General features: G+C 45.4%; 3 protein-coding genes across 5 annotated transcripts in view; 2 read left to right on the top strand and 1 right to left on the bottom strand.

The window, feature by feature from the left end:
* Positions 1 to 371: 371 nt before the first annotated feature.
* On the top strand, positions 372 to 8,344 carry SIRT5 (sirtuin 5). Of its 3 annotated transcripts, XM_086469104.1 has the most exons (9): positions 372 to 429; positions 731 to 866; positions 2,777 to 2,910; positions 4,044 to 4,269; positions 5,394 to 5,481; positions 6,424 to 6,477; positions 6,905 to 7,028; positions 7,836 to 7,951; positions 8,264 to 8,344. In XM_086469104.1, exons 2-9 carry the CDS (start codon positions 746 to 748, stop codon positions 8,337 to 8,339), a joined length of 939 nt encoding a protein of 312 aa, XP_086325230.1. In that variant the 5' UTR covers positions 372 to 429; positions 731 to 745; the 3' UTR covers positions 8,340 to 8,344. The 3 variants fall into 3 exon arrangements, 2 of the variants coding, with proteins under 2 accessions (XP_086325230.1, XP_086325229.1); XR_015183733.1 differs by lacking the exon at positions 8,264 to 8,344 and having other exon boundaries at positions 398 to 429; positions 6,905 to 7,211; positions 7,836 to 7,875; XM_086469103.1 differs by lacking the exons at positions 372 to 429; positions 731 to 866; positions 2,777 to 2,910 and adding an exon at positions 3,288 to 3,351 and having other exon boundaries at positions 4,060 to 4,269.
* A 272-nt stretch (positions 8,345 to 8,616) lies between these two features.
* NOL7 (nucleolar protein 7) lies at positions 8,617 to 12,125 on the top strand. Its single transcript, XM_086468796.1, has 8 exons — positions 8,617 to 8,792; positions 8,886 to 8,946; positions 9,053 to 9,111; positions 9,233 to 9,264; positions 10,284 to 10,371; positions 10,785 to 10,906; positions 10,995 to 11,072; positions 11,735 to 12,125. Exons 1-8 carry the CDS (start codon positions 8,617 to 8,619, stop codon positions 11,800 to 11,802), a joined length of 684 nt encoding a protein of 227 aa, XP_086324922.1. The 3' UTR covers positions 11,803 to 12,125.
* Positions 12,126 to 12,246: 121 nt separating this feature from the next.
* RANBP9 (RAN binding protein 9) overlaps positions 12,247 to 27,851 on the bottom strand; it is a 39,666-nt gene continuing 24,061 nt past the window's right edge. The window contains exons 5-14 of the mRNA XM_086469636.1: positions 26,387 to 26,409; positions 24,158 to 24,342; positions 23,366 to 23,478; positions 21,933 to 22,041; positions 20,330 to 20,520; positions 18,413 to 18,560; positions 16,594 to 16,715; positions 14,187 to 14,338; positions 13,386 to 13,497; positions 12,247 to 13,233 (exon numbers count right to left, since the gene is read on the bottom strand). Of these exons, the coding sequence (XP_086325762.1) occupies positions 13,103 to 13,233; positions 13,386 to 13,497; positions 14,187 to 14,338; positions 16,594 to 16,715; positions 18,413 to 18,560; positions 20,330 to 20,520; positions 21,933 to 22,041; positions 23,366 to 23,478; positions 24,158 to 24,342; positions 26,387 to 26,409 (1,286 nt within the window). The 3' untranslated portion in view covers positions 12,247 to 13,102. The remainder of the gene's footprint in view (positions 13,234 to 13,385; positions 13,498 to 14,186; positions 14,339 to 16,593; positions 16,716 to 18,412; positions 18,561 to 20,329; positions 20,521 to 21,932; positions 22,042 to 23,365; positions 23,479 to 24,157; positions 24,343 to 26,386; positions 26,410 to 27,851) is intronic.

Below are 27,851 nucleotides of genomic sequence, written 5' to 3'. Positions count from 1 at the left end.
ACATACATTTTGAAAGCTAATGTGGCCATTTTTTTTCTGGTAAAGAGGTTTTTTTACACTGGATTACTGGGCTCTTTGTGGTTGTAGACCGTGGAGAATGCAATCCATGCTGCCTGTCTTCCCACCCAAAAGCCTTCCTCCCTCTTTCCAACGGGATGAAACCAGTTGCCGTCTTCTTTCTGCACAAAACGAACTTAAAAGCACCTTTTCTCATTTAGAAGAAAACAACCAACCAACAACAAAACAAAACAAAAAACAAAAACAAAAAACCAAAAAAACCCACCCACCCCAACAACGCACATCCGGGGCGGTGTGGGAAAAGGCGAGGCCTGGGGCGGAGCGAAGGGAGAGCTGGCCCGTGCCCCAGACGCAGGGCGGGACGTGCGGCTCCGCACGATCGGCTGCAAAGCCGAGCCTCCTGCCGTTGAGGTAAGTCCTCTCGGTAGGACGCGAACCCGCAGTCCCCGCAACCCCTCGGGCGGGAACGGAGCCGCGCCGAGGAGACAGCGCCGCCGCCCACCCCCCTCGGCGCGGCTCCGTTCCCGCCCGCGCGGTTCTTGACGCTGCGAGTTCGCGGCCTGCCGGCGTTGCTGCCGTAGCAGCTCGGTGCCCAGCGAAGAGGCCGTGAGGTGACTTAAGGGAGGTGGAGGAGGGAAAAAACCCGCGAGTTTTTATAGGGAGCTTGCAGAAATACGCTCCCTTAACGCTCTACATTTACTTTGCCCCTCAGGTAAAGCATAGAGGGATGCTGATGAGTTGCTTTCAATTTACTGCTAGAAGGTTGGTTTCCCAAGTGTATTGTGGACTCAAGGCTGCTGCTTCAAAGAAACAGAGGTTTCGCTTGGAAATGGCTCGTCCGAGTTCAAGTAAGATATGTATTTGTTTGTTTTGGTAGGTTAAGATGTTTATTTTGTTTGTTTAGATAGGTTGAATGCATAATTAATCCAAATGTGTAACGCAACACTCTTCATCTCTCTGTACAAGAGCTACAGAAGGCCTCGAGTGTTTGTAACAACTCAGGGTCTTGGAGTTGGAACCCCATTCAGTCCCAGGAACCCCATTCAGTTGACTAGTAGTAAAATATCCTCTTTTGGTGGTTTTGTTTTTTTTTTTTTTAGTTTGAGGATGTACCTTGAAAACTGCCTGCAGAACTTCACGGGTACAACAGTAAACCCCTAACAGCTGGGTACCTGAGGTGCACTTGCTGCTCCTTCTGTCTGAGCATCAGCATTTGGCTCTGTCAGAGACTGGGGACCAGCCTTGGGGGACTTTTGGCCCAGCCTTCACACATTGAAGGGCTCGTGAGGTCTGGTTTGCCATCAGCAGGCGGGGCATCAGAATCATAGTGTTCTCTGCACAGTTCTGCGGCTCTCATGCTGTGAGTCTTGGGACTTTTCTAGTGACTGTCTCTCCTTATAAAACCTTACCTGCATTTGGTTTAAAAAACAAAAAACAAAAAACAAACAAAAAAACCCAAAACAAACTACATAATAAATTGTGAAGATTAGGGTTGTGATCAGCAGCTCAAAGTTCAGCTGGAGGGCAGTCACTAGTGGTGTACTGTAGGAGTCAATACTGGGGCCAGTACTGTTTAACACCTTCCTTAAAGGTCTGGATGATGGGGCAGAGTGCACCCTCAGCGAGTTAGCAAATGATACAAAGCCAGGAGGAGTGGCTGATGTGCCAGAGGGTCGTGCTGCCGTGCAGAGGGACCTTGATAGGCTGGGGACATGGGCTGGCAGGGACCTCATGAAGTTCAGCAAATGGAAATGTCAAGTCCTGCCCCTGGGGACAAACCACCCCAGGCACCAGGACAGGCTGGGGCCAACCTGCTGGAAAGGTCCTGGTGTCATGGCGGACACCAAGATGACCAGGAGCCAGCAATGAGCCCTCGTGGCAAGGGCGGCCGACAGCCTCCTGGGCTGCACCCGGCAGAGCATCTCCAGCAGGTAGAGGGAGGGGATCCTTCCATCTGCTCAGCGCTGGTGAAAAACACCTGGAGGGCTGGGTCCTGGGCTGGGCTTCCCAGTATGAGATGGACATACTGGAGAGAGTCCAGCAAAGGGCCACAAAGATGATTAAAGATTTGGAGCATCTGATGTATGAGGAGAGGCTGGGAGCTGGGGCTGTTCAGCCTGGAGGAGAGTGGGCTCAGGGGCATCTTGTCAATGTGTACCTGATTGCCAAGGGGTTAAAGAAGCTAAGGCCAGACTGTTCTCAGTAGTGCTCAGTGGCAGGACATGAGGCAATGGGCACAAATTAAAGCACGTGAGGTTCCATCTGAACACAAGAAACCCTTTTTTTACTGTGAGGGTGGTCAAACACTGGAATGGGTTGTGCAGAGGGAGGTTACAGAGTTTGTGTCTTTGGAGATCTCAAAACTCACCTGACTGGGCACAGTCCTGGACAGTCTGCTCTGGCTGACCCTGGTAGAGCAGGGCGGTTTGGACTAGGCGATCTCCAGGGGTCCCTTCTCACCTCAGTCATTCTGTGATTCTAAAATACGTTGCTTTAAAATTAATATGTGAGGTAAACTGGAAGAGAATTTTCTTTGTCTCTCAGTAGGTGATACTTTGTAAATAAACGTAATTTTTTTCATCTCAGGATCCTACCCTACCTTACAATTAGGAAGCAAACTGTTTCTGGGGCAGCAGTTGTTACCGAGGTACCATCTAATGTGGGGTTTTAGTTTAGGCTCTGTCTCTCAGATACTGAGTATATTCATGGTGTAATACAAGCATTGGAACGGCTGTTTGTTTTTCCTCCTTGTGCACAGATATGGCTGATTTTCGAGAAGCGTTTGCCAAAGCAAAGCACATAGCCATCATCACTGGAGCCGGCGTTAGTGCGGAGAGTGGAGTCCCTACCTTCAGGGGGGCTGGAGGTTTCTGGAGAAAGTGGCAAGCCCAGGTACGTACCGATGGCACGTGTCTGCGCAGCTGCGCTTCTCTGTCCGTCCAGTGAGTGAGCGAGGAGGGGCAGAAGCAGGATTTTTCGAGGGCAGGGTTCCCCACAGTCTTGAAGCCTCCCACAAGCTCTGTCTCTCTTGCTGGTGTGCTCTTGCCAGCGCTGGGAGCCACTGGGGTGGGAGAGGGGGTGGAAGCAGGTGCTGGGGGTGGAGAGGTGCAGCGACGAGCACCGAAACATGCAAGTTGTAAAGGTGCCTCGTGAGTCTGATCCTGCGTGGTGCTGCAGCCGTTTCAACAGTTGTGCTGTCCGCGACTGCCACCCCGCACACTGCCATCACGTTTGCTTTCTTTACGTTTTTTTAATGACAGCATTTGTGAAAGATTGGATGAAGTGAAAAAGGGGTCAGAAAGATGAGTTTTTCAAGGTCGTTTGGATCTAGAGGTGCGTTTTTTCTTTCAGTGACTATCGATTCAAATAAAGCGCGCGCGTCTGTAAACGCCTGGTCCTTCTGTATCAGGAAGCTGCACTCAGCGTTTTGATACCAGTAGAATTGTGTATTGAAGCATTAAACTGAGCTACCCCTCGTTTTAAAACAAGATAAGGCAAAATTAAAGTTAGCTTAGATTTTGCCAGCACATAAAAGACAAAGATGTTAGGCTTTGTTTTTGACAATGGCTGTAATTTGGCTTGTGTTATGCTTAAATTGAGACAGAAGAGAAACGGCTAGTGAAGGAAATGCATCCACATGCTGCTGAGTTTTATGGCTGCTGTGGAAAAGAGAGCTTTGAATGCCAAAAGGCACGTGCGTTGGAACACCTCATCTTCCGTTGTGCTGTGCTAAACTCCTGAGAGTTGGGTAGGGCAGCACAGAATAAGGTCCAAGCTACGTAAAATCCTGTACCATGCTGTTGGTGCCAGCTGTTTCCTCACTTGATAAGATACTTTGGCTTGTCGTCCCTGTAAGGACCATCGAACTCTGTTCACGTCTTCCACATCTGGGTACGAAAAGCCTGCTTTTGGTTTTCCTGCTACACTGGCAGCAGTGCGAACGGCAGTAATCTAGCAGGCTTCATCTGGGGAGGGGCTTTTCTTGCCCCTTTGTTGGGTAGAATGAATTGTTACATCTTTTCCAGGAGCTGGCTACTCCAGAGGCTTTTGCCCGAAACCCTTCTCGCGTGTGGGAATTTTACCACTATCGCCGGGAGGTGATGCTGAGCAAACACCCAAACCCTGCGCACGTCGCCATTGCCGAGTGCGAGAGGCGACTGAGCAAGCAAGGACGGAGCGTCGTGGTCATTACTCAGAATATTGATGAACTGCACAGAAAGGCGGGCACAAAGCACCTCTTGGAAATTCACGGTAAGGACCAGCTTACCTGGCTATGGGCCAGCAAGCTTGGCGGGGAGAAGAGAGAGCAGGCTAAGTACTGGGAGAAAAGAAATTTGTCATTAAAATGAGCAAAAAAGAAGGGGCTGGAAAGGGATGAGATTCCCTGACCTTCCCTACACCCCGTGGCTCTCCTTCTCCCTTCCCTATAGTTAGCAGCATTCCTCGACCCCTCCCTCTCCCCCACAGAGTGCCAGAGGAGCATGATGCAGGGATCAGCAGGGCTTTTGGATCTGAAGAAATACATGAGTGTGGAGAGAACGGGGGTGGGAAAGTCCTCCTCTGTCTTCTGAGGTGCCCCCACTCCTCCTTTTGGGCGTGCAAGTCTCCCAGGACGAAGCCCCAGCCTGCTCCTCCAGCATTGTGGTGCTTTTTAACTCCAGTATTGCGACTGGTTTAAATGGGAGTTCCCACTGTTGCCGTGTGATCTGGACACAGGAAACCTGCACGGATTTTTTTAGCAGTTGGGAATCCAAGGATAAAGCCTTAGGTGTAGTTCAATTTTCATTGCCCTTTTTCTTTACAAAATAGAAACCATTTAAAACTCCTGGTAATATTGCACACCTCTACAGCATGTTACTAATGATACAAAAGTCTTGGGGCTGGGGAGTTTTACAAACAAAAGTGTTAACCAGCATATATAGGAAATGTTTCTGATTTAAGGGGAAAGGCACTAAGCAGAACCCATCTCCCTCACTGGTATTGTAAAGGGTGGTTTTCCTGTGCAATACTGTCGCGAGGCTGTGTATACTTGTGTCATGAGGCGATAAATTGCAGCTTTAAAGGGACTGTTGCTGTTGTCCACTGCGGCCTTTCAGCTGAAAGGGCTGTGTCTGTCTTTGCTGGGCCCGGTCTGAGCTTAACCGTGATGGTGGTCACCTTGGGTGGCTGAATAAAAGCATGTGTACGCACTGCGTAAACGGCGTCTCGTTCACGATGCTGCCAGGTTTCAGCACCAGGCCGTTACCTTCGTGGAGCAGGTTACTCACAGGTTCAGGCTTCAAAGTCATGTTGGGGATGAACACAGCCACCTGCTCGTACAGCCGTGCCTCAGGGCAGCCGCTCCACCCTTCACGTTTTCTCTTTGTGTGTTTCAGGTAGTTTATTTAAAACTCGATGCACCAACTGTGGAAATGTAGCTGCAAATTACAAGAGCCCGATATGCCCCGCATTAGCTGGGAAAGGGTAATACGTCTGCCTTGTAAACTCTCTGTGTTTTCTACTTTGCCTGCTGTTCAGCAGAAAAGGAGCCATTTTAGGAGCCTGTAGGAGTTTCAGCCAACCTCCCCATTTTCCTTTAGTAGTATTAATGTTTAAATTTTACACAACTGTTTTGAAACGTGAGTATGCCACTTGGTAACTTCTGTGAGAGCCCATGATACCATCAGTCCCGTGAATGAATGACTGTTAACCTCTAAGTTAGCACAACATTATATGTGTTTTAATTAGAAGAATTTCAGATGGTCTGAAATTCTCACCGTGGACATCAACTGATCATACTCTTGGAGAACGTGTGTTTACTCCCCTCCTCTTCACCTTCCAGGTTTTTTATTAAATTGGATGCTTATTCCTTAAATTGGACTTCGTATGTGGATTGTCGTCTTCTGCCTCCCTGAGCACCTAGTAGCTTTTGTCTTTTGACTCATCAAAATACTCATGATGACAGGTCTCAAAATACAGGTGTGAAACAGTCAAGAGGGAAGCATCACTTCCCAGCCTGTCTGCAACTTAAAAAATTGCAGAATCCTTCAGTCTCCCTTTTTCTAGCCATCCCCTTTCTTTCACCATTAAAAAAACAGGGCGGGGGGATGGGACAGACGTATGCCCGTGGATTTTTAGGTTTTTTCCCTTTGCGTTTCACCAGATCTTTAGAAAGCTATGGAAATACTCGCCGTGCCTCTGACAGACTTTGACCGGCTCATTACAGTTGTTTATCTCTTGGGTAATTCTGGACGAATGCCCGCCTGCCCTCCATGTGGTATTTTAGAGTTGTAGTAGGTGTTGAAGTTGGAAGAGGTTGCAAAGATTCCTTGACTGGAGAGTGTGCTTTAGAGAATGCTAAGTTTTTATCAATATATAAAGTACTCTTTGTACAATAGAACCTGTATTTCAATTTTGTCCCTTCAGGGCTCCGGATCCTGCAACAGAAGACGCCATGATTCCAGTTGAAGACCTTCCTCAGTACGTATGGATGGCGTTATTGCTGTTCCCTCTTCAGGCTTCATGCATCACCAAGGCTTCTGTTACTGGTCACGTAGTTTTGGAAGGGCACAGAGACGTTCTACAGGAGAACAGACTTTGCCCCAGAGAACTGAGCCTAAAGTTAGGGGGGCAGCAGACAACAGGAGTGTGGCCTAGAAGTTCACCGCGATGCTAAAGGGATCGCGTGGTCGTGCACTTCAGCAGCAAGCCGAAATGTGCCTGAATTCACGGGGTTTGTAGTCAGGGGAGCAGTAGGAGGATTGCGGTGAGAAACGAAGTGCTGCATAGTGAACATTTTGTTCCTTAGCGGGTGCTACCTGCTGCTAGTCAGTCTGGAACGCTGTGCTGGGGCACAGGCCCTCGCGGGCGTTACGTTTCATGCTGCCCCATTGTGGTTTTTCAACAGGTGCGAGGAGGACGGCTGCAGCGGTCTCCTCCGTCCCCACGTGGTGTGGTTCGGTGAAACCCTGGACCCTGACATTCTCACAGAGGTTGAAAAGGAGCTTGACATCTGCGACCTCTGCTTGGTAGTGAGTGACACTTCCATTGCCTCGTCTCTTAACGGGCAGGGAAGCTGCGTGGAAAGGGGGGCACCTCCTGGGCGAAGGAGATGCGTCTGCACCCCCCTGTGGGAGCTGAAAACCCTTCTCTAGTGTCAGCTGTGAAACATTAAAAGACTCTGAAGTTTGACAGCGCACGTACCCTCCTCGGGGGTGAGTGGGTTCAGCACGTGTGCACCTTGTGTGTCTGTGGCCTGCATTTAGTGTGCCTGGGTGCTAGAGGTTCCAGTGCCAGAGGTCAGCTAATGTTTAGCCATTGAATTTCTCAAACAGGGAGAAAAATGACAAAATGCTGTAAGAAGGTAGCTAGCTGTTCCCCCGTGCTGCTTTTTTGGTGAGGTTGTTGCCATGTAGGTTCTGGCCTGCTGACCGAACGCTTGCTTGGAATATTGTGCGCCCTTCACAGAACGATCTGGAGGAACAGAAGGAACACCTTATTTTGTTTTCCTGGAGGCAAAGTCTGCCATTTTGTGTTTCTGGGTTGTTTTTTTCGTCTACAGTTGTAATCCACAAACGGGCTTCTTGGGGTTGCATCAGGGAAACAATGCCTGACTCTTAGGCTACGTTAAACATCAATGCTTACATTATTATGCCATGTCAAATAATACACAGTGACACTAAATATAGATAATGATGCAGTTTCATTCCCGTAGGGATCTTCCATGCTTTAGTGATTTTTGCACATCCCGTGCTCTGAGAAGGGCCCTTACCGTGCAGGTCGGTTTGGTTTTGTCTGTTTAACCACCAGCCTGCTACACTTTCGCCCTGTCCCTGCAGGTCGGGACCTCCTCTGTGGTGTACCCCGCCGCAATGTTTGCCCCTCAGGTGTCCGCCAGAGGAGTGCCAGTCGCGGAATTCAACATGGAAGCCACTCCTGCTACAAACAGATTCAGGTAAAGCCATTCCCTTTTAAAACCAGCAACCTTTAGTCCCCGCCATCTTCATTGTCTTTTGCTAGAACGCCTAGGAAGTTTTTAAACAAGCACCATCTAGTTCTTTCCCCGGTGCTTAAGAAATACTGTTTTTTGTTCTTGGCGGAACTACCCTCCGCCGAGGACCCAGCGGTGTTTCTCCAGGCGCAAAGCCGAGGGCCAGCCCGGGGCCCAGGTGGCCTCGCCCCCCGGGCAGGGCTGACCGGCTCCCCGGGCGCCGCCGGGGAGGAGCAGCGAGCGCCGCCCGCCCCTTCACCCGCTGCTTCCTTCCAGGTTCCACTTCCCGGGCCCCTGCGGGACGACCCTGCCGCCGGCGCTGGCCCGCCACCACACCGAGATCATCGCTTGAGCACCCGGGAGCGGCCCCCGGGGGAGCGGCGGGACTCGCCGGGCCGGGCCCTGCACCGCTCCCCTCCCGGCGGCAATAAACGGGCGGCGGCGGCCTCGGGCGGGCAGCTCGGGCGCCGCTGCCGCCGGCACCGAACCTCCGCCCCTCCTCTGTCTGCGCCTGCGCGGGGGCGGGAGGGCGGGTACCGGCCGTCGGGGGCGGGGCCTGCCCACAGGGGCGGGCGGCGGAAGGCAGGGAGCGCTTCCGGGGCGGGGGTCAGGCGGGCGGCGTGGGGGCGATGGCGCGGGGGCAGAAGGCGGCGGCGGTGGGGGGCGGCGGCGGTAAGCGCGCGCCGCCCTCCGCGCTCCTCAGCCCACCCTCTTCGGAGGACGAGGCCCCGGAGGAGGTGTCCTTTGGCGCGGCGAGGGAGGCGGCCGAGACCGAACGGAAGCTGGTGGGAGAGGCGGCCCGGAGGTACGGACACCCCCCACCCTCACACCGGCCACTCGCGGGCGAACCCTTCCAAGCCCCGAGGCCGCGCTGACGGCGCTTCCCACCTCCCCGCAGGCACCGGGAGCTGCTGAAGGAGAAGCGGCGGCGGCGCCAGGAGCTGTTCACGGAGCAGAAGGTACGGCGGCCCCGGTCCCCGCCGGCCCGCCCCGCGCACCCCCAGTCCCCGCCGGCCCGCTTCGCGCACCCCCCGCCCCGCTGACCCCCCTCTCCTTCCCCCGCAGAGACGGAAGCTGCTGCCCGAGGCCGTGCTGCAGGAGCTGGTCGCCGCGCCGCCCGCAGGGTGAGGGGGGCGGCGGGGCGAGTCCCCGGCGTGGTGAGGGCGGGCTGGGAGCGGCGGCTTTGAGCGGGCGGAGGGCGAGGGGTTGGAAGGAAGAGTAATCTATTGCCTTCTCGCTCCACAGGCCCGGCGGGCCGGCGGCGGCAGCGACCCGAGGTAGGCGAGAGCTGGTTCTGCTGGCGCCGGGCTCGGCCCGGGGCCATGGGGGAATCATTTCTGCGATGGGGCAGCGCCTCGGTCCAGAGAGAGACCGCCCGAGACTCAGCAGACTGGACGGGTTGTCTGCTGCCAGCGAAAGTCATCGAAAAGTCGCATTTAATCTCGATTGCTGCGCCTTTTGCAGAAGTTGTTTGCTGTGCAGCGACTTCGGTTAAACAGCCCGCGGCGTTTAAGGGAATAATGGGCAGGTGTTATCATGGAAAAAGCAAGGATTACCAGAGGGAGAGAAATATTTAGCATTTGTTCTAGTTATAAAGGCTGCTCCTGGGTAGAGTCGTTAGTCGCCTTGATACTTTACATATCGTACTATGGTTCAGTAGCATCTGTAAACAATTAGGTAACTTTTTTTCAAATCCTGAACTGGAAAAATCAAGACTCTGGAGTATTCATAAGTGCTGTCTTCTTGCCCTCTTCACCCGTACTTCACAGAAGAAAGTGGTGAGGGTTTTTTTTAAACAATTCTCTCATCCGTACCTCACAGAAGTATATGGCTGGATGGTGTAACTGCTACTTTTTCTTCCTTTTATTACTATTTTTTAGAAAAAAACCTGTTGGCATAAGCAAGAGATGAGCTCAGGATGATGCTTTGACGACTATACGACTATGTCTCTGTACTTACTCGAAGCCGAGGCCAGACACCCCCCCTGCTTGGCGCCTGACATGTTGCACAATGTTTGTCGGGTGATCAGCCCTGCGTGGTGGTGGGTGCCCAGGCAGGGGCTGGCAGCGCTTTGGGGGCTCCCTGGAGGCGGGTGCCTTCCCCACCCTCTCAGCCCTCTGGGGAGGCAACGTTTTCTGGCTCTTACTGGTCAGAGCTTCAGTGTTGGAGCGGACTAAAGACATCACACTTTTCACAGGCTAATTGTCTTGTTCCTGTTCCTCTTTCACTTTACAGCTCTAGATTCATGATGTTTGTTTGGGAAATTTGTTTCTCTTTTCTGTTACATTTACTTCAGATAAACGCCATGGAGGTGGGGCTGCGAAGCAGAGGGACAGCAAAGCCCAGAAGGGTGTGAAGACAGACAAGGGAGGGACGGGCGCCAGGTGGGCTGGGAGGAGATGGCCGGGCGGGGTGTCTGTCTCCTGGCTCTTCCTCTGAAAGTATATTTATGTGCAAAAAGTGCCTTTAACGTGCTGCTGATACAGCACACTTGTAAAATCTATACATACGCACATACGTAAAAATCTAGAATAACTTTTATCTGTTATGTAGAGGAGTCAGCTGCTGTGAACTGCCAGCCATAAGCAGTTTAGTTACATGCTGCTACAGGACTGGTGGTTGAGTACCAAATTCCTGTGTTTCAGTCTTTTTTGGTTCCCTTTTAATACTGCTGCAAAGCTGAGCATAAGGAACCAGCACCAGCCACTGTCATGCTCCAGTAGCAAAGCGCTGACCGATACGGCTGTGGGTCTGCAACGATGCTCCAGGGGTTTATGTCTTTTTTTCTTGAACTTAGGTCACAAGGAAACTACATGGCTGTGTGCTTGAGAGAGCAGAGTTTGACGGGCCTCCACCAGCAGCTCGCCAAAGACTTCTTAAACGCGCAGCTGTACGGACGAGGCACCAACCGGGTGCAGGGTAATCAGGTTTTCCTTGGGGGGCGGCAGGGGGTATTGTCTGCAGCCAGATGTGTCTGTGTTAAACTCAGTAATTATCTCTATTTCAGCAAATGAATTTTTTTCCCTTGAAAACAAGAAAAACCCAGTTAAAAAAGCTGCAGTTCAGTTTGTGGACAAGTCTTGGGGTGAGTATATGAAGTCAAACTAGGTACTACTTTATGCATTAGGTGGTTTAAAATACAGGGTTTTAAAAGAAAAAAGCTTCCCAGTGTATCTTGCTCCTGTTAACTCCGTCAGTAAGGGAAGGGCAGCAGGGCTCTGCAGCCTGGGTGGAGCAAGCATGTGGGAGACAGACACAACTTGGAAAAACTACCTCATTTTTGGTACATTAAGCAGCAGCCTATGGGCCTAGAGCCATGTTTACGTGTTGAAGTAAATACTTTACTGTTTCAGGTATGTGTAAAACTTAAAAGTGAAGGGTGCCAAGAGCCCAGAATTTCTGCGTGAGTGCAGGGAACTGGCTCATAAAAAAATGGTGTTGCAGAAATGAACGGAGGCGGCCTTGTGCGCACATCAGTTACGGGCACTCAAGCCCAGGCTGAGGCTCGTGAGCACCGGAGGCTTTTCAGTTGTGCTTCAGCAGTGAAGGCACAGCCATAGCCCCCTCCCTCCTTTGGCTAGAGGGTGGTGGGAGGTGGCACCCCCGGGCAGGGGAAGCCCCTCTTTATCAGCCCCTGAAGTTTATCAGCTTCCCACTCAGTTCTGCTCTGCAGTGCTGCTGGCCACAGCGGAGGCTGGCTTCACCAGTAGGTAATGGTAACTCACAGCCTTTTTTTTTTTTTTTAAGGGCAAGAAAAAAAGCAAAGAGCAACAAGGTTTACAAAACGCTGGCTCTCAACACAGATTAAATGCTGAGCACGAAGACAGCTTTTCCAGAAGATGCTATTAAGGACTTTCAGTAAAAGTCTCTGAGCACAGCAAAGGTGGTTTTTTCCCTCCACTTCTCCCTCCTCGCGCTGCTTTCAGCTGTCACCAGAAGGCACCGACCTTCACAAAGCTGGGCCCAAAGCGACTTCCCCATTCTCCTCCCTCCCCTTCCCTAGGGGGCCGGGGAAGCAGAGGTACAGCTGGGCCAGGGCTGCGACTGTGTGTCCTCGCTGCTGGCATTGGGACCAGCCTTGTAGAGCCGCCTCCCCAAGGCAGCTCCTGCGCAGAGAATAAAGATGAGCAGTGGTGTACTGACTGGTCTGGATGCTGTATTTCTTACTGCCCCTCCGAGCATGGGGCGCTGCGCGGGAACTGCTGTGGGGGGGAACTCTGGAACAGAGCGAACGCAGTGTATGAGGCCATGCCACCATGGATGTAGAAGTAAGTTTTTAATGGCTGGTTAATTATGATCTCACTACATTTTATTGCAATATAGTACTATTTAAGCACTTTTAAAAATGCAAGGTGTACAAAGATTAAATTAAGACTGTAAATTGACTAAATATTTGGTTTTTATATAAATAGGTCATAACCACACTGTTGACATGTAATACTGTTATAATACAACAGTTAAACTGGTGAGTCTACACAACAGAAGCTGTCTGTAGTTAAACAAGGAAACAAGGTTGAAAAGACCGTGTTAAAACAAAAAACTACTAAGATCAACAGGTTGGGATTGTAAGTAGCAACAAACATATTCACTCAGCTCCTGAGTAATTCAAGTTTTACAGTACACATTAAAAAATATCATTTCTTCCCATCAACACTATATATCCAAACCATCAGGTGTTTATGCATTTTGCAAATTACACTGATTGAGCTATGTAACAATGGGGGTGGAGGTTGGCAAGTGATGCTGCTTGGTGGTGCATTACGTCACCCACATGCTAATACATCCCATCCCATTCTTCTGGCCCATCCCACCACAAGGTAGCAGGGTTTTTGGTTGGTTTTGGACAATCCTTTAAAGGTTGGTACTTGTCAAATTTGGATGTCTGACATTATCAGTGGTATTTTCAACTCTTAGTTGTCTAAGAGGTTTAAAGATGGAAATTTTCTCCTAACACTAAGTTAGAAATCATTTGCATCATGCTGTAAACTAGGAAGCAACATAAAGCGACAGACTTGTCCTTAGTACATAATTAAAATTCCAAATTCCAGTCAGCAGAGCTGCTCTACGTTCCCTGTTGCATGTGCCACCCCACCTTTCAGATCCCCGACTGCATAGCTAGTGTAGGTAGTCCTCCACTGTGGCGAACGCGCAGGATCCGATCCCGGATCGGGCCATCAATCCTAGACACTGTGACGCCTGTCCCATTGCGAGGGCAAGCGGTGGTTGCTTTGGCAGGTTATGAGTCTCTGAAAAAGTCACAGCAGCTGTTAAAATAGCCGCTGGCCACATGGCCAGCCCAGCCCCGAGCCCGACTAGCGTGGCAGGGTGAGGTGCAGGGCTGCCTGGCCGGAGCGGAGGGTGCCCTGTGCTGCCATCACGCCCAGCGGGCCTGACTTACCCAGTATCGCGCTGTTCAGCACAGAGCACACTGGTTCTCTTTGTATCGGGTCGAGCTGATTTCCCACAGGGCTGCTCCAGGGATCCGAATACGCCAGTAAACTGAATGCATCCTGGGGAAAGAAGATTGTTATTACATCCCACAGCCGTGCTAGCAAACATGAGGGCCATTTCCTTCACCTGTTTTGGTTCAGAATCACAAAGGGGATTGTCAGTGACCTTCTTCAATACAAAAGGATAATAAGAAATTCTAAGGGCCTTGTTCCATTTTGAGCAAGCAGTGTTTTTTCCCCAACAGTGAGACAAAAGTTTGCAGTATTTTAGTGAGTGATGGGGAAAGAGAAAACAGACTGAAAGTGGCAGGCAGCCAGTCTTCAGCAGGGGAGTTCTTTCCCCAAGCAGCCTCAAGTCAAGGTAAGCCAATTCACACAGGGAGTACTAAAAAGAGCACCTCTGTCAACCCTCTTTCTTGCAGCTCATTTGTCAGTACAGCTGAAGACAGCACTTTGATTCAAGAGGCCAAGCTACACCATCAGAAATGAGACAGTGGGAAGTGCTTAATTCACCTCTGGTTTTAATTGTATGATAATATGTATGAAATTATCTTCCCTGCGGGTGTGCTACACAGGCAAGACAGGCGACAGTGCTAGATATCGCAGCTGGCCAGAACACTGCTCTCTGCCACACCAAACAGTAACCAACAGCAGAAGCTCCAGCAGAAGGGTACCACACGCCGTGCAAAGCTTCTGCTGAGCAGCGCCGTTACACACCTTAACACCACGACTTCCAAGATTCAACTCACCTTGAGCATTTTCTTATTCGCTGTGTTTTTGCCACATTCTCTTCTTAGTTGCTCGCTCATTGCTTGCAATTCTCTTCCAAAATGGATCATTCTTTCAATAGCCGCTTGGCTGCCACCACATAGCTGCCGTCGTAACTGACTCGAATCTATTTCTGCAAGAACGATACCATCACCATCACCGCTCACAGAGCTGACAACCGCCGCCTAGGGGGAGCTAGAGCATCTGCACCGATTTCACCCCAAAGACATCGCCTTCTCAGAGAGGAGACCTGGGCAGAGCGTACTCCCGTACCAAGCGCCACTGAGCTGCTCCTCTGTTAACACCAAGGGACTTCGTCAACTAACGGCAAAGGCCATCTGCACATGCTGTGCACTTTGCAGTGGTTGACTTTAAACCAACTACACTATTTTCCTCTAAAATTTTATGGGAGTTTGAAATGAATAACAACAATAGAAGTCCACACAGCTCCACCTTTGTGATTCTTTGGCATCGTGCTCCTAAAGACAGGCCAAAGTCGGAACTGCCAACAGAGGGTAACCCCACAACCTTCCCCAACAGCCACACTGCTACAAGACAATCATTTAGACTGTTCACACTCTTTGTAGAATGTACGAGCTTCATAATTTGGACATTTCAGGCTTCTTTTGTAATTGAGCAGAACACTACATTGGGTTTCTTTACCATTTGCTACAATATTCCCCAATACTAGTGATTTAAAATTAATGCAGTTTATGAATAGTAAATCAACCCTTGGCTTCTCTGAAAGTTCTGCCTTTTTTAAAATTCACAAAGCAACCTGTAAAAAAAAAAAAAAGCAAGCACTTATCCATTCCTTGCCTTCCTTCAGCAGTGGAATCACAATTTCAATATGCACTTCAATTACAGAACCATTCTTCTGGTTTTAGCTTTGCTATCTAGTAATGTACTTTGACCACCCTTTCAGACAAGGACTTCGAAGTGGCCACATTACTTTTTTTTCCTTAGATGGGAGCATAATACCTCTGGAAAAAAACTGCCTACTTCCCATTCCATACACAGCACTAAGGAGATTACAGAAAGATTTCAAAAAGCAAAAAATCACCCAACTCAAACGAGGTGGGAGTAAACAATGTAGGCTGAGGAGCCACATTTCTTTTTTTACAGAGGTGAAGCACCTCCAAGTCTTCAAGCAGCAGTGGCTGTTGCTGCAGCCCCATCTTGGACATCACTTTCCAAATGCAGAAAACAACTACATTAAAAAAAAAAACCACACAGCCCCAACTTGTCACCCTGTGCAGCTGCTTCATGTCTGCCACAGCCAGCCTCTGTGGGAAGCGCTGCGAGAGGGTGAAGTGGTGGTTTGTTTTTCCTCTCACAGAAACGAGGCCTTGTTGTTACCTGTTTTCAGACTGTAATGCAGGGAAAACAGTCTGGCAATTTGAATCTCCCCCTTCCAGGGCTGTGACAGTTGTATCTGCTTTTCAAGTTACCCAGTATGTACCAGCAAAGCCACACAGTGAGCAGCAGCATGCGCCCTCCAAACTGGAAAGTGTCCCCAGGCAGCTGTAGGCACTACTGCATTCGGGGCGTTTACCAGTGACGTCCGCATTTCATCTCAACTGCCCATTAATGGATGTCTGGTTAAATCAACTGTTTGAGGAGACGGCTCTGCAGCTGCAGAGGGGCTGGACCCCTCCACGTCTCCAGGCAGGGCCGGCAGTAATGTCTAAGCTCCAGCCCGCTCCGCTGGAGGGACCTGCCTGCCCTTACAGGACAGGGACAGCCGCCACCGCTGGAGCAAGCAGCATCTTTATGGTATCCTGGCAGTCAGAGCAAGGCAGACTTAAACACTCACTTCTCACTACCGGCAAGCGGAACGACTGCATATAAGGCAGGTTAAGTAAAACCAAGTTTTTTGTAGACCACAGCTATGTAAAACAGGGTATTTTCTTGGTGGAAAACTTTTTTTTTCTTTTTTAACGTCTCATTTCCCAAATACAGCTCTTTTCTGGAGCATCTCATACGGTCACTTTGCATGCTCCAATATTTGGAATTTCTGCTCTTACTGGTGAGTGCAGAGATGGCCATGAGAACCAGGAACGGTAAGAGGACTAGGGGAAGGGGGAGAAGCAACCTGCCAGCCCTGACCCTGCCGTGCTACGAGAGGCTGTCTCTTCTCAAAGGTACTCCCTTTGAAATGGTCGCTGCTGTCAATCTCCATCAGTTACCCATTTCCCCTGGTCTCACACCGACATTGGACCACCTAAATCAGTGGTTGTCACGTTTGCAGCTAATGACAGCAAAACAAACAAACATACATTCAGATTTGCGCTAAGGTCCCTAATTTTCAAGTTGGGAAGCATTGCAAGTAAAAACATAACCTTGTTGCCATCACTTAATAAAAATGTAAGAAATATCACTGCAGACCCATTTCTGTGTCACATTCTTCCATTTCGTGATCATGTTTAGAACTACCATTTAGGAAGCCATTGGATGAAGTCTCAGCAACTCCATTGGAATAGTGATCTGTTTCCATGTCTACATCATTGCTGAAAAGAGAGTAATAAATAAAAGTTTTACTCTTATTTCAGTACTTAGCGTTGTCTTCTTCACGACTTCAGCACAGTATTTCCTCATCTTGGTAATATTTAAAAGCAGCTTTTCAGTAGCTAACTTAGAGTAGTTTCTTCCATAGCAACTGACAATACCAGCACCAGGGAAATTTTAAGGTGCTCTCAACCAACTTTAGCACTCGGTAAAATAAGGTTTTCGGATGCTGAAAAATTAAACCAGTCCACCATTATTCAGGATTAGGTAGTATAACACTTTCTAAACACACACCAAGAAGTTCTCACTTGTTTTTATAGCTGTACATATGTAGAGCTGGAGAAAATGCACTGAGAAAATATAGTGTTCCCACTTTTTTTTTTTTAAGAAAAACCCCACAGTTAACATACACAGCCTACTCAGAGAATATGATATTTAGGTAAATAACAGTTTCAAAAAAGCCTTGATCTCTCAGTGGAACGACAGGGTAAAAAGAAGAAAAACCCACAGCAAATACTGAGTAAGCCAAGACACTGAAGAGATAGTCAGAGGCAAGTTCAGAGCACACAACTCTCCACCACACTTTGCTTGCAGCAGGTCACAGCAGCCCCTTTAGAGAAGGCCAGTGTGGCTCTGGGGACCAAGCTTTTCTGACAGCTCCATCCTAGCTTCTTCTGTTTTGTCATGGGGAACGACAACCTGAAGCCTCTCTCAAGACTAAAAAGATTCAGTTTAAAAGTTTAATATCTTGCTTCTAAGCAACCAAAAAAACTCAGCTTCCTTTGAGGAAGGAAACCAGAAGGCCTCTCTGACTGGGCAATGCTGCAGCCAATGAATTGTCTTCCTCCTGTAAAAATCTCAAGAGTTGCCTGGACACTGCCAGGCTTTTGGCGGAGGCAATTGCTGACACAAACACAAACCATGAAGTTACAAAGTATGTTCTTACTCTTGCTTTTTTTCGCCCCAATCATCACTATCCAAGTGAAATACTTTGTTACCACCACCACACACCATCACACCCTAGCTGGTAGTAGTTTTGGGAATCCAACGCAGCCAAGTACTGCAGTATTTCACATCAAATTAGGTTCTGCTGCATCTACCCAACCCAGAGTTTAACATCCACCGGTTATGAATAACCATATTAACACTGGTTAATACAGCTATTTTCATTCTCCGAAGTGAACGAGTTTGCACAAGTGACAGTGATTGGAGCAGGCAAACAATCCGTGTGTGTGCAATGGCAGGGAGTCCACATTTCATACACATCTCAACTGCATTCACTCTGCAGATACTGCCACAAATGGAGAGTTTTCCAGACGCTTTTCATTACCTACATGCAACATGCTTAAATCTATGTCAGTGGTTTAAATTAAAATCCCGAGTGGCAGAGAGCTAGTTAATCTTCACTATATGACTTCAAAACGGATCACATATCTATAAGTAATATGATTTATTTTTGTCCGCTGCATTTCTTTACCCAAAAAGGAGAAAACAGGCTATTGAGCTTGAGAAGTTAAAACAAAACCAAAGCACACTAGAGCGATCACAAGCTGTTGGCCCCTTACACTGTTTCTGCTGTCCTTGGGGGGAAAAAAAAAAAAAAAAAAAAAAAATCACATCAAATCCCACTGAAAACTCTTCTCTGCAATGCAAGCACATGGACAACACAAGCCTTACTGTAAGTTCGAAGTTTATTCACCTGGAATAGCTGTTAACCTGCTGTGATCTTGATACATTTATGTTGTTGAGCTCGGGTACATTCAAGCTGGTGGTCGTGTGTTTACTGTGACAGTAAGACTGATGCACTTTATTTGATATTACTCCATTACTGCAACTACTTTCAAACCCTGAAAGAAAGTTTTAATAATTGTAATTATCTACAAACTTACTTGTAAGTACCGATTTATAGAAGTGAAATGAGGACAGCTTAACTGTTCCTGGTCAGTAAGCGCTAGATTTGCCAAACCAACCAACCCAAATGCTTAGCCTCCATACTTCAGGGATTTGAACCTTTAAGGCTTCTACAGTGCAGAAGTCAGGCATTCTTTAACAAGTACAAACACATACACGAGAAGGTTTTCCAGTGGTATTTATACACTGGTAAAACAGAAAACTGCCCCAACACAGAAGCATGTTTTAGAACCGATACAGTGTTTCTGAAGGATCTGAAAATCTTTTCTAGGCCACTGTAATCACCATGAATGGAAGCAGAGATGCGTCTCACTAATTCCTAATCACATCATTCTCTTGATCAATATGCAGTAAAATTCAGTGCTGAAAATACTTCACATGTTGCTACATTTAAGTACAATCTCCCTCTTTCCCCATGTAATTAAATGTTAATATTGTGCTTTGCTTAGTTAAACTACACCATGCTGTGAAATGATGATGTCTGGCTAAAAATCTCTTCTGACCCTTCTAAAATATAATCGAGAAACTACTACTTGAAGCAAACACGTAACTGCTGATTCTATCATGCCCAAAAGCAGGAGCTCCCCAGCATTTTCTAATAGAGAAAGAGCTCACAGGAAGGGCTTCTTATAAACCAAACAGTTGCTGCCATTCAAGAAATCCCAAACCTCAATTCCAATAATACATTCATCAACTTGCTTATTAAGTGGTGCCTCTCATTTCAAAATTAGGAAGTTAAGAGATACTTTATGCAATACTTCCCAACAACCACCCGAATCACCAACAGAAGCTCTGAGCAGACCTCTGCTCACACACGTGGTAGCTCGGTCTCGACACAGAGGGAACAGCAGCAAAGCTGCTCCAAGGGCAGCAGGTATTCTGGTGGCCAGGCTACACTGGCTTCCTACTCAACCTCACCAACAGAAAGAACGAGAAAAAAAAAAAAAAAAGAGAAGAGCTCCAGTTTGGATTTAAGAATGAAACAGAAGTGAAAGTTGATGGCCTCTGCTACCTTGAGAGTCTCGGTTCAACAACACACATCCACATACCATTCTAACAGCCTAGCTTCTCTGCAAGGGTGCTTTGGGAGGCACGGGGATCTCCCCATAGACATGGGGCAGCTCTGGACATTCCTGGCTTCCCACTGAAGCTTTACCACCACCTAGATGCTCTCAGACCTTTTTCAACTGTGCAGACTGAAATGTGGCTGCCAGCAGGAAGTCTTTTACCTAACTCCGCCACCTAGCTTCTGCTATTTCCTGCACAGGAAGTTCTTACTATTAAATAAACACCACAGCAACTGGATCGTATACACCACTTACTGGATGTAAACCACCTCGCCCAAGCCATAAATTGTCATCGAAAGAACAGAAACGTGTGTCAGAGCCTTCCATCTCCCGGAAGCAAGCATTTCTTAGAAATCAGTGGCAACATTCTTTGCAAACCCTTAGTAAAACCAAGAGCATATGCAAAAAAGATTTGATTCTATTTATACACTTTCCATTTTCCCAGTGACTGAGAATCACATATTTTAATCACTAAAACTATATTTTTATATAAAGCATTCAGTATCAACTCTTAAGTAATACAAATTGCCAGTCTGTATTTGTAACTTCTCCTGATACTTAATGATTAAAAAAAAAAAAAAAATCTACGCTGTGTGGTATATCCAAATCTACGTGGTATATCCCCCACATCAGCTTACCAGAAAAGTGTGTGCTGCTCCCTTTTCCTGTAGCCAAATTGTGAATATTCATTCCGTGGCTGGGACTCATGCTAGGACTACTGAATGATCGTGGGCTAACAGGGTAACTATCTTGAGATTTTGGACTGTGGCCTCCCAAACACCGCACCTCGCTGTCTGTACCGTTCACCATCTCTATAAACTGGCGCACCCTAAACAAAAGGCAAAAAAGTTAAGCTAATAAAACAATTTGCACATTTCAATTTACCAACGATAGCAATGATTTAATTTTAATGTTAAATATACAAAAAGTCTGACTTAACAAAACGCTGGATGTCAGTAACCCAATCATCAGTGAGCTTTGGAGTACTCAGCCAAAAATACACAATTACAAAATTCGTGCGGGAGGAGAACAGGAGTATTATCCTTTGAGGACGGACTTTGTCAGAGGTCCTCAAAGTCTAGAGAACTAAACTATATTTTCTTGGTTTAACTGTTTTGTTTTATCTGCAGGGGCAAGGTTATTTCTTGAGAAGGGCATGTCATTACGTTGGCATGTCTGTCATTTCTCTCAAAGTAAATGAGAACATAGTTTGACTGTCTGGAACAGTAAGCATTAAACAGTAACTCTTGACACTAAACATCTGCACTAGAAACAGTCTGAAAAGCAAGCTCATATACAAACCTTCCCTTTAGAGGCTGTTGCTCTTTGTCAATTCTATTTTAGGTAAGGAGGTTTTACTACGGACTTTAAGGAAGCTCAGAACTACTGCTTTTTCTTTCAGGCTTGGATAGCCTCAATAGAATGGGCAAAATTTAGAAAGACAGATTGAGAAAAAGATAACATACAGTTGACGTTATAGAGTAAAGTCTTTCATCAAAATGTTTGCATTTTGTGAATTGTGCAGTAAGTCTGCAGTACTATCATGTGAATTCTGTTCAGCACTTGAGCATGGCAGACTTCAAACACATTCCAAGTCACTTAACTGAACATAAAAATTAAAAGCGCTTTGTTCTTATAGGAGATAACAGATTTTTTCCACATTCAGACACTATAATGTGATACAAAATTCTGGAGGATCAGTGCAGCTGGCAAGGAGAAATGCCAGAATGAAGGTGACTACTGTGTGCCTGGGAAGCCAAGAGAACTCTTTGGGATTATGGAATTTCCACAGTATTAGCCAGAGGTTTCTAGTAAAGTAGCATGGAGTGAAACAGCTCATTTAAACTGGTCTTGAAAGTCAGTCAGCCATTTGGAGGAACAGACCAACAGGACTCCTATTAACCTTGAATGCGATTCTGTATCAGTTTACATTTTAAGTTTTACTGGACACTCAAAACGATTAAAATTGATTTTAAAGAAAAAAAATGGCAAAACTTAGTTCTAGAGAACAAGTCTACAGCGAGATGTGAATTATGCTGCAAAACAGGACCTTGATGACAAAACCTAGTTAAACATGTAGCAAATCATTTAGCACAAAAAAAACGTGAACTATACACATTTTCTAAAAAACGCTGCTTAACTTTGTTTAAATTTCTGTGAAAGCTTTAAATGAGTAACTGTCTTGTCTCAGAAGGTACTGTGCCATCTATAAACACACATCTGTATAATTTGAAGACTCACTTTAATGCAAATAAGAGATTAGGATTTCTTTCTAGTAAACTTGGATACAACTGTTGTGTTGTTTCAATGGCTTCTCCCATTCTTCCTGCTAAAACCAATTTCTGAATTCCTGTTCACCAAAAAACAAATAAGAGATTAGGATTTTTTTCTAGTAAACTTGGATACAGCTGTTATGTTGTTTCAATGGGTTCTCCATTCATCCTGCCAAAACCAATTTCTGAATTTCTGTTCACCAACACCAACATCAGTTAAATGGACTTACGGATTAACACATGTAAATTCACGATTAAAAGACACCGCAACCATCAATTAACAAGGCTTTTTGTTCCCTTTTAGAAAGAAATAGTGTAAAGAAAGGTCATGCTTCCTCAACATGTTCAACAGGAAAGTTTAAGAACTGCAGTCCACCTACATGTATCTAAATAAGTACTCAGTGCCAGCATACAACTACTTTGTACTCAGGTTGCACATTTAGAGCTAGATTAAGATTGCAGACACTCTTCTGCGATTATTTCTCATTTTCACACCTTTATAAATAAGTACATACCAAACTACCATCACCCAAGAACATCCAAATTGCATCCCACTCCCACAGGTTCAATTTTGACTAAGAAAAACAAAATTTAGACTCTCTCACCTACAACATGTACTTTCCAGTCAGGTTACAGTTGACTAAAACCTTTCCACAACAGCCTCTGCTTTAGTTGATGCTTCTGTTGCTGTAACCTGGCACAAGTCTCCAACAGCCTCACAGCTCTATCCACAACAGAGAAACTGACCCAAATGAAAAACAGCCCAATGAATGGGTTATTTTCCAGCCAGAGCGGTTTCCCCATGTGGTGTGTCAGGCAGTCACTCCAATGCTTGTGTTCACACAGCAGGGATTTAAAGGAACAGGGAAGGCACTACTTAATCAGGCTGCCAAACAGCACTGCCACAGCAAGTTAGAACTGAACTAACTGCTGTTAGATCTCCTTGTCCTCCTCCCCCTCTCATCTGTAAGCAGGAAACCTCAAATTTGGTTTAACTTATAAAGCATTCTCTAAACTCTACCCCTTTTCATAGTAAAGATAAAGGTCTAAATGTTTGTCATGACTAAGTTTTATATTCCTCTTTGTGACTGACCATCAGCACTCACAAACAGTCGTTTAGAGACATTGCACACAGTTGTTCAAGACAGATCACCATTTTCCATTCAAGAGAAAGACAACAGGCAATTTACCGCATCCCACTACATCAAACAAGTTCCAAAGCCTGAGTGCGGAAGTTCATCTGAACCTGCTGTTCATACATGTGTCACTTCACATGACAGCAAAGAACTGTACCCTGGAGTAGTGCTGAAAGGAAATTCTACAACAATGCTCAAGAGAAAGTTTTATGTAATATTTGTTTAAGGAAGGAAAAAAAGGATGTAACATGCTTTCCAGCCTTACTTTGTCTATTTTTAATGGAAGCTAATTCTTCTAGCACAGTCTGGTCTGTGGATCTGGCGAATGCCTCTGCTGTTGCACAGTATCCATGGTGAACTAAGTAAGATGATACCATTCTAAAAATAAACAAAAACAAAACCCAGAAACACTCATTAAATACAGGTAAGAAACCAAGAACCTCTTGAATGTAGACACCCTTTTCTGAAAAAAGTGACTGAAAAAAGTGACTGAATTAAGGAATTCTACTTTCAGAAACTTCTGTCCAAGTCAGACAAGAACTCAGTTAAGAGCAAGTATCTTCTTCAAAACACTGTACAGAAAAGCCATAAAGCCAAATGTGTCATTTTGTTATGACGAATTTCAATAAAAATGACTCCTCACCCAAAGGCAGGTCAATTGAAACATTATCTGCTAATTAAGTTCATTTTTTTGCTCATTACATACATTCAAGTGCAATTTCTGCACACTATTTTTTTGTTTTCACTGAAGAAATAAAAGCTGCAAAGCCACAACCATCATTTTTCCAGGTGAGACACTAATGAGCCACAACTTAACCTGGCCAAGAACGTGAAGGGAAATTTCCAGAGCCCAAAATATTAAAACTGCCCATGACAACCATGGCAATTTCTATTCATGCTCAATTTTATACGTGTTCATCAAACCTATTAACAAATCTATTTGTACTACTTTTTAAAACTACCTGTAATTTTTTGCACAAGACAACAGTATCTTAGAGATCTCTGAAATCATGCAATTATTAACTTTTTTTTAAATGAACAATATTCAAAGCCTTACTTCTGAATCATTGTTTGCCACTCTCCTTCCCGATCTCCTATTGGAAATCTGTCAATCTGCGCTTGAATTTTGGTTCTCCATTCTCGCATATAGTCTTCAATATCAAATACAAATGGGTGTTGTCCAAAATTAGCATCCACCACCTCTCCTGGTGTTTGAAGCCCTACTGTAGGGTACAAGTTTGGCTGCAAGAAATTTTTTTATTAGTTTTTTCCTCTTATTCCAAATTCCCCACTTTTTTTTTTCCCCATCTCTGTAATAACATCCCCACTGCCACTAGTAGTATGAAGAAGCAAATACCTCTGGATCATCTGTCCAACAGTTAACATAACTTCTACCAATCCAGCAATACAAGGACTGATTAATTTTATTCCCAGTGGTCATAATTCTGTTATTTTGAAATAAGAAAGCCTTACTGATCATTCTCTTTCTAGTCAGAAACTGCACTTTTAAAGCTGTGCTAAAGTTTACAACTTTTTGTTTCAATTTTATGAATTATTAAATACCAATTTTTAAAATTATTTTTAAAAACCAGGATTAAAGTTTCTTTTAAAAAGAGAACAAAAATTAAACTTACAAAGTGGGCCATTTTCCTTTTGGGTGAAATACTTAAAACATCGCTGAATTTTAGTAGTAAGAACTGACAGGATAGAGAACTCATTAGCCTCAAAGTCCAAGTGTAGCGCCTAAAAAGAACTGTAATAGTGCATTGAAGTTCTCGTGAATTACTGGACTTGTATCTAGAAAAACACTTTAAAGCATTTATTGTTGTCTCAGTTTTATTTTCTGCTTAGAGATTAGGTCTCCATGCAAATTTGAAATTGCCAAATATGAGAAAAGTCAAATCTGCCTGTTGGAATTAAAGTAACTTCCTTAAATACAACTGGCATCTTGGCAACGGCAACGCAATCAGCTGGGGTTTTGTGTGGATGGGGTTTTGTTGCTGGTGATTTTTTCATGTATAAATATACCTACATCACATTTACACTGCAATCAACAGGGGTATGGTATAATGGTATGCTGATCTACACTAAATAAATTAAAGCCAGCAGTAAGAAGTTAACATGCAAGTCAGCAGGAACACTGAAGCCCAGCAAATCCAGTGAAATTAAAGAAAAATACTCTGGTTGTTAAAACCATGCCCAAGCCACTCTTGCCCCTGTTTCCACACACACATACCCCCCCCTTTTTAAAAAAAAAAAATAAAAAATAAACCTTGCTCATAGTATTACCTAGTCTAGACTAATGAACAAAGCACAAGTCTCAAGTTTTAACGAGATGAAAACAACCAGTTCTAATGAGGAGGGGTCCAGCTTCATCAAACTGCAGATTACAGTGTCCGTTTTCCTGTGCCAGTACTGTGTGCTGGCAAGGAGCCCCGCTGGCATCCCACAGATCCAGGACAGTGTCAGTGCCTTCCTACACAAAGCACCCAACCCTGTGGCAGGGCTGAGACGCACCCTGGGTTACTAACTTCATTTTTGCTTAATATCTATGCCTGCCTCCTTAGGGCATAGCAAACTGAGTAGCTGGCCAGGTGGAAGTGCATCACACACTGCACCCTAACCAGATTAAACCAGAAATAAAGCAGATGAGAAAAAAAAACAAAACAAAACAACTGCAGTATCATGCCTGTACCAGTAGCACAGGGAAGACATTTATAAGGATTTTAAGGGAAGTACAATTTAATTGACTGAAAAGCTAGAAGATGTAAGGTATCTGCAGCTTTCTTTAAACAAAAAAATTACTTTGGTATGTTTCATCTTATGGAGTCAACAGCATAGAGAAAGATTTTGAAAATCAGGCATCAAACACGAGTTACAGTGACCATGTCTTAAGCGGCCAGTCTTTCTGCATGGGATACACAGCCGTACACACATATACCGTGCTGGTGCTTAACATAGCTTTGAGTTTGTATATAAGGCCTGCATGTGTCAAACAAAGTATGTCATAACTACTTGCATGTATTATTTTGCTGCAAAACTTCCATTAGGACTGCGTGCTAAAAGCCTGAAAAGGAAAACCCCCACAAGGATAGGTGTAAAACCAAAAAAATTCTTGCTCCAATTAACAAATCACCACTGAAATGATGAAAAGAAATATTTGATCTTAAATTGGTTAAGAAGATTAACATTGTATTTCCAAGAAGCATAAGGTAAATGCAAGTTATAGCTGAAACATCTGTTTATAATACAAAGGAAAGCTAGTTGAAAATGCACTTTATCTTACCGGTAAATCTGTGAAAGCGATGCCTGTAATAAAGAGAAAATTAAGATTAATTTCCGTATGTCTGGTTTCAAGCCTCATTTTCTTAAGTGTATCATTATGTGTTCAGACAACTCATCCAAACCATCTCAGAGATAAGTAAAGTATGGTGACATCCATGATGCTTAGGCATAAGTAATAAAGGGCAGTATTTGGCCAAAAGTAATTGTCATTCAAAAGTACTCAACTTGCCCTTAATTTTTCAAAATATGAGGGCATAAGATTTATACAGCAAATATTATACAGATATGCAGATTGGAAAGTATGAAAATTCTGGCTACAGATTAAAATTAAGAGGAAAAACATCTGACGGTATTTTTTTTTCACTTGCGTGTCTCAATGCTGTGACACCAAGATTTAATGGTGTCTTTTCTTGTTTGCTATTACTTTTCTTCCTAAGTACATGTTACTTATACATGAGCAGCCCATGCCTATACTGTTCCAAACCAGTCTGGTAAACATTTAAGCCACGCCACAGTGTTTTTGTTTTCAAACAGAATAGCTCAATACCTTGTTCCATACTTACAAGCCTCCATCTACCCACAAGACCAAGGCAGTGATTTTGCCATCTCAGGACAAGAGAAAAATCTGACCTCTATACACTTTAAGAACTCCATGTGATTTGGGGGCATGGGGAAGCTTTCAGTTAAAAAATAAATATCGGGAAATCTGCTTCTGACAACCAAATGATAACAGTATTTCATAATTTCCTTTATCGTTGCAGGTACTTCTTCAAATTTATTTTTTCTGACAAGTGCATAATATGCAAACCCCCTTATCCCTTCCAACTCTTATTTATTTTTGTATCACTGCCTTTTCAAATTTAAGATTAAAACAAAGCTTTTAACCTTTTGTCCCAGATTCCACCCTTGCTTTCCATCCCATTCTTCACCAAGGTTTCAAATCTCAAGAGCATCTGGATTCCTTACTCACATCTTTGATAAAAAAAGAATGACATATAGAGCAAATCGGTTTTCTCCTATCACATCTCAAAGTTATCATTTTATTTATTACCTCTTCACACCGTAACTTTTTCTAAGCTATTACCACTTTCTCTGTTTGGCACATTTTGATATCCAACTCGCCCTTTTCCAAAATAACCGTGGCAGTAGGCAAGACAGATAAATGATGACTGAGTGACAAGTAGGTATTGGGTGCTGATTTTTTCAACCCAGGATTTCACACTTGCATAAATAATTGCTTAGCCCTTTTTGTAGCATCAAATCCCAGGCTGAGCCACAGATTTCCAAGACTCTAGACTGCATCTGTGGCCCAGAGAAGAAACGCAATTGTCCAAGTTACAATTGTACAGGAATTCTGGACAACTAGCAGCAACAGCAACTCAGCAAGACGGCCAAAATTTCTAATTTCTTTTTCCCCTAAACACAGAATCAATTTTCCTCTGTCAGAAATTCAAGCTAGCAAAACC

This window comes from Leptosomus discolor, chromosome 8 (assembly GCF_034619465.1).
Source record: "Leptosomus discolor isolate bLepDis1 chromosome 8, bLepDis1.hap2, whole genome shotgun sequence".
Lineage (NCBI taxonomy): Eukaryota > Metazoa > Chordata > Aves > Leptosomiformes > Leptosomidae > Leptosomus > Leptosomus discolor.
This window is presented reverse-complemented; position numbering and strand designations above follow the sequence as displayed.

Coding starts and splice junctions, on each gene's coding strand:
- NOL7 (XM_086468796.1), top strand. CDS start 8,617: ATGGCGCGGGGGCAGAAGGCGGCGGCGGTGGGGGGCGGCGGCGGTAAG. Junction 8,947..9,052: donor AGCTGTTCACGGAGCAGAAG/GTACGGCGGCCC, acceptor CTTCCCCCGCAG/AGACGGAAGCTGCTGCCCGA. Junction 10,372..10,784: donor AAGGGAGGGACGGGCGCCAG/GTGGGCTGGGAG, acceptor TCTTGAACTTAG/GTCACAAGGAAACTACATGG.
- SIRT5 (XM_086469104.1), top strand. CDS start 746: ATGCTGATGAGTTGCTTTCAATTTACTGCTAGAAGGTTGGTTTCCCAA. Junction 867..2,776: donor AATGGCTCGTCCGAGTTCAA/GTAAGATATGTA, acceptor CCTTGTGCACAG/ATATGGCTGATTTTCGAGAA. Junction 7,952..8,263: donor CCTGCTACAAACAGATTCAG/GTAAAGCCATTC, acceptor GCTTCCTTCCAG/GTTCCACTTCCCGGGCCCCT.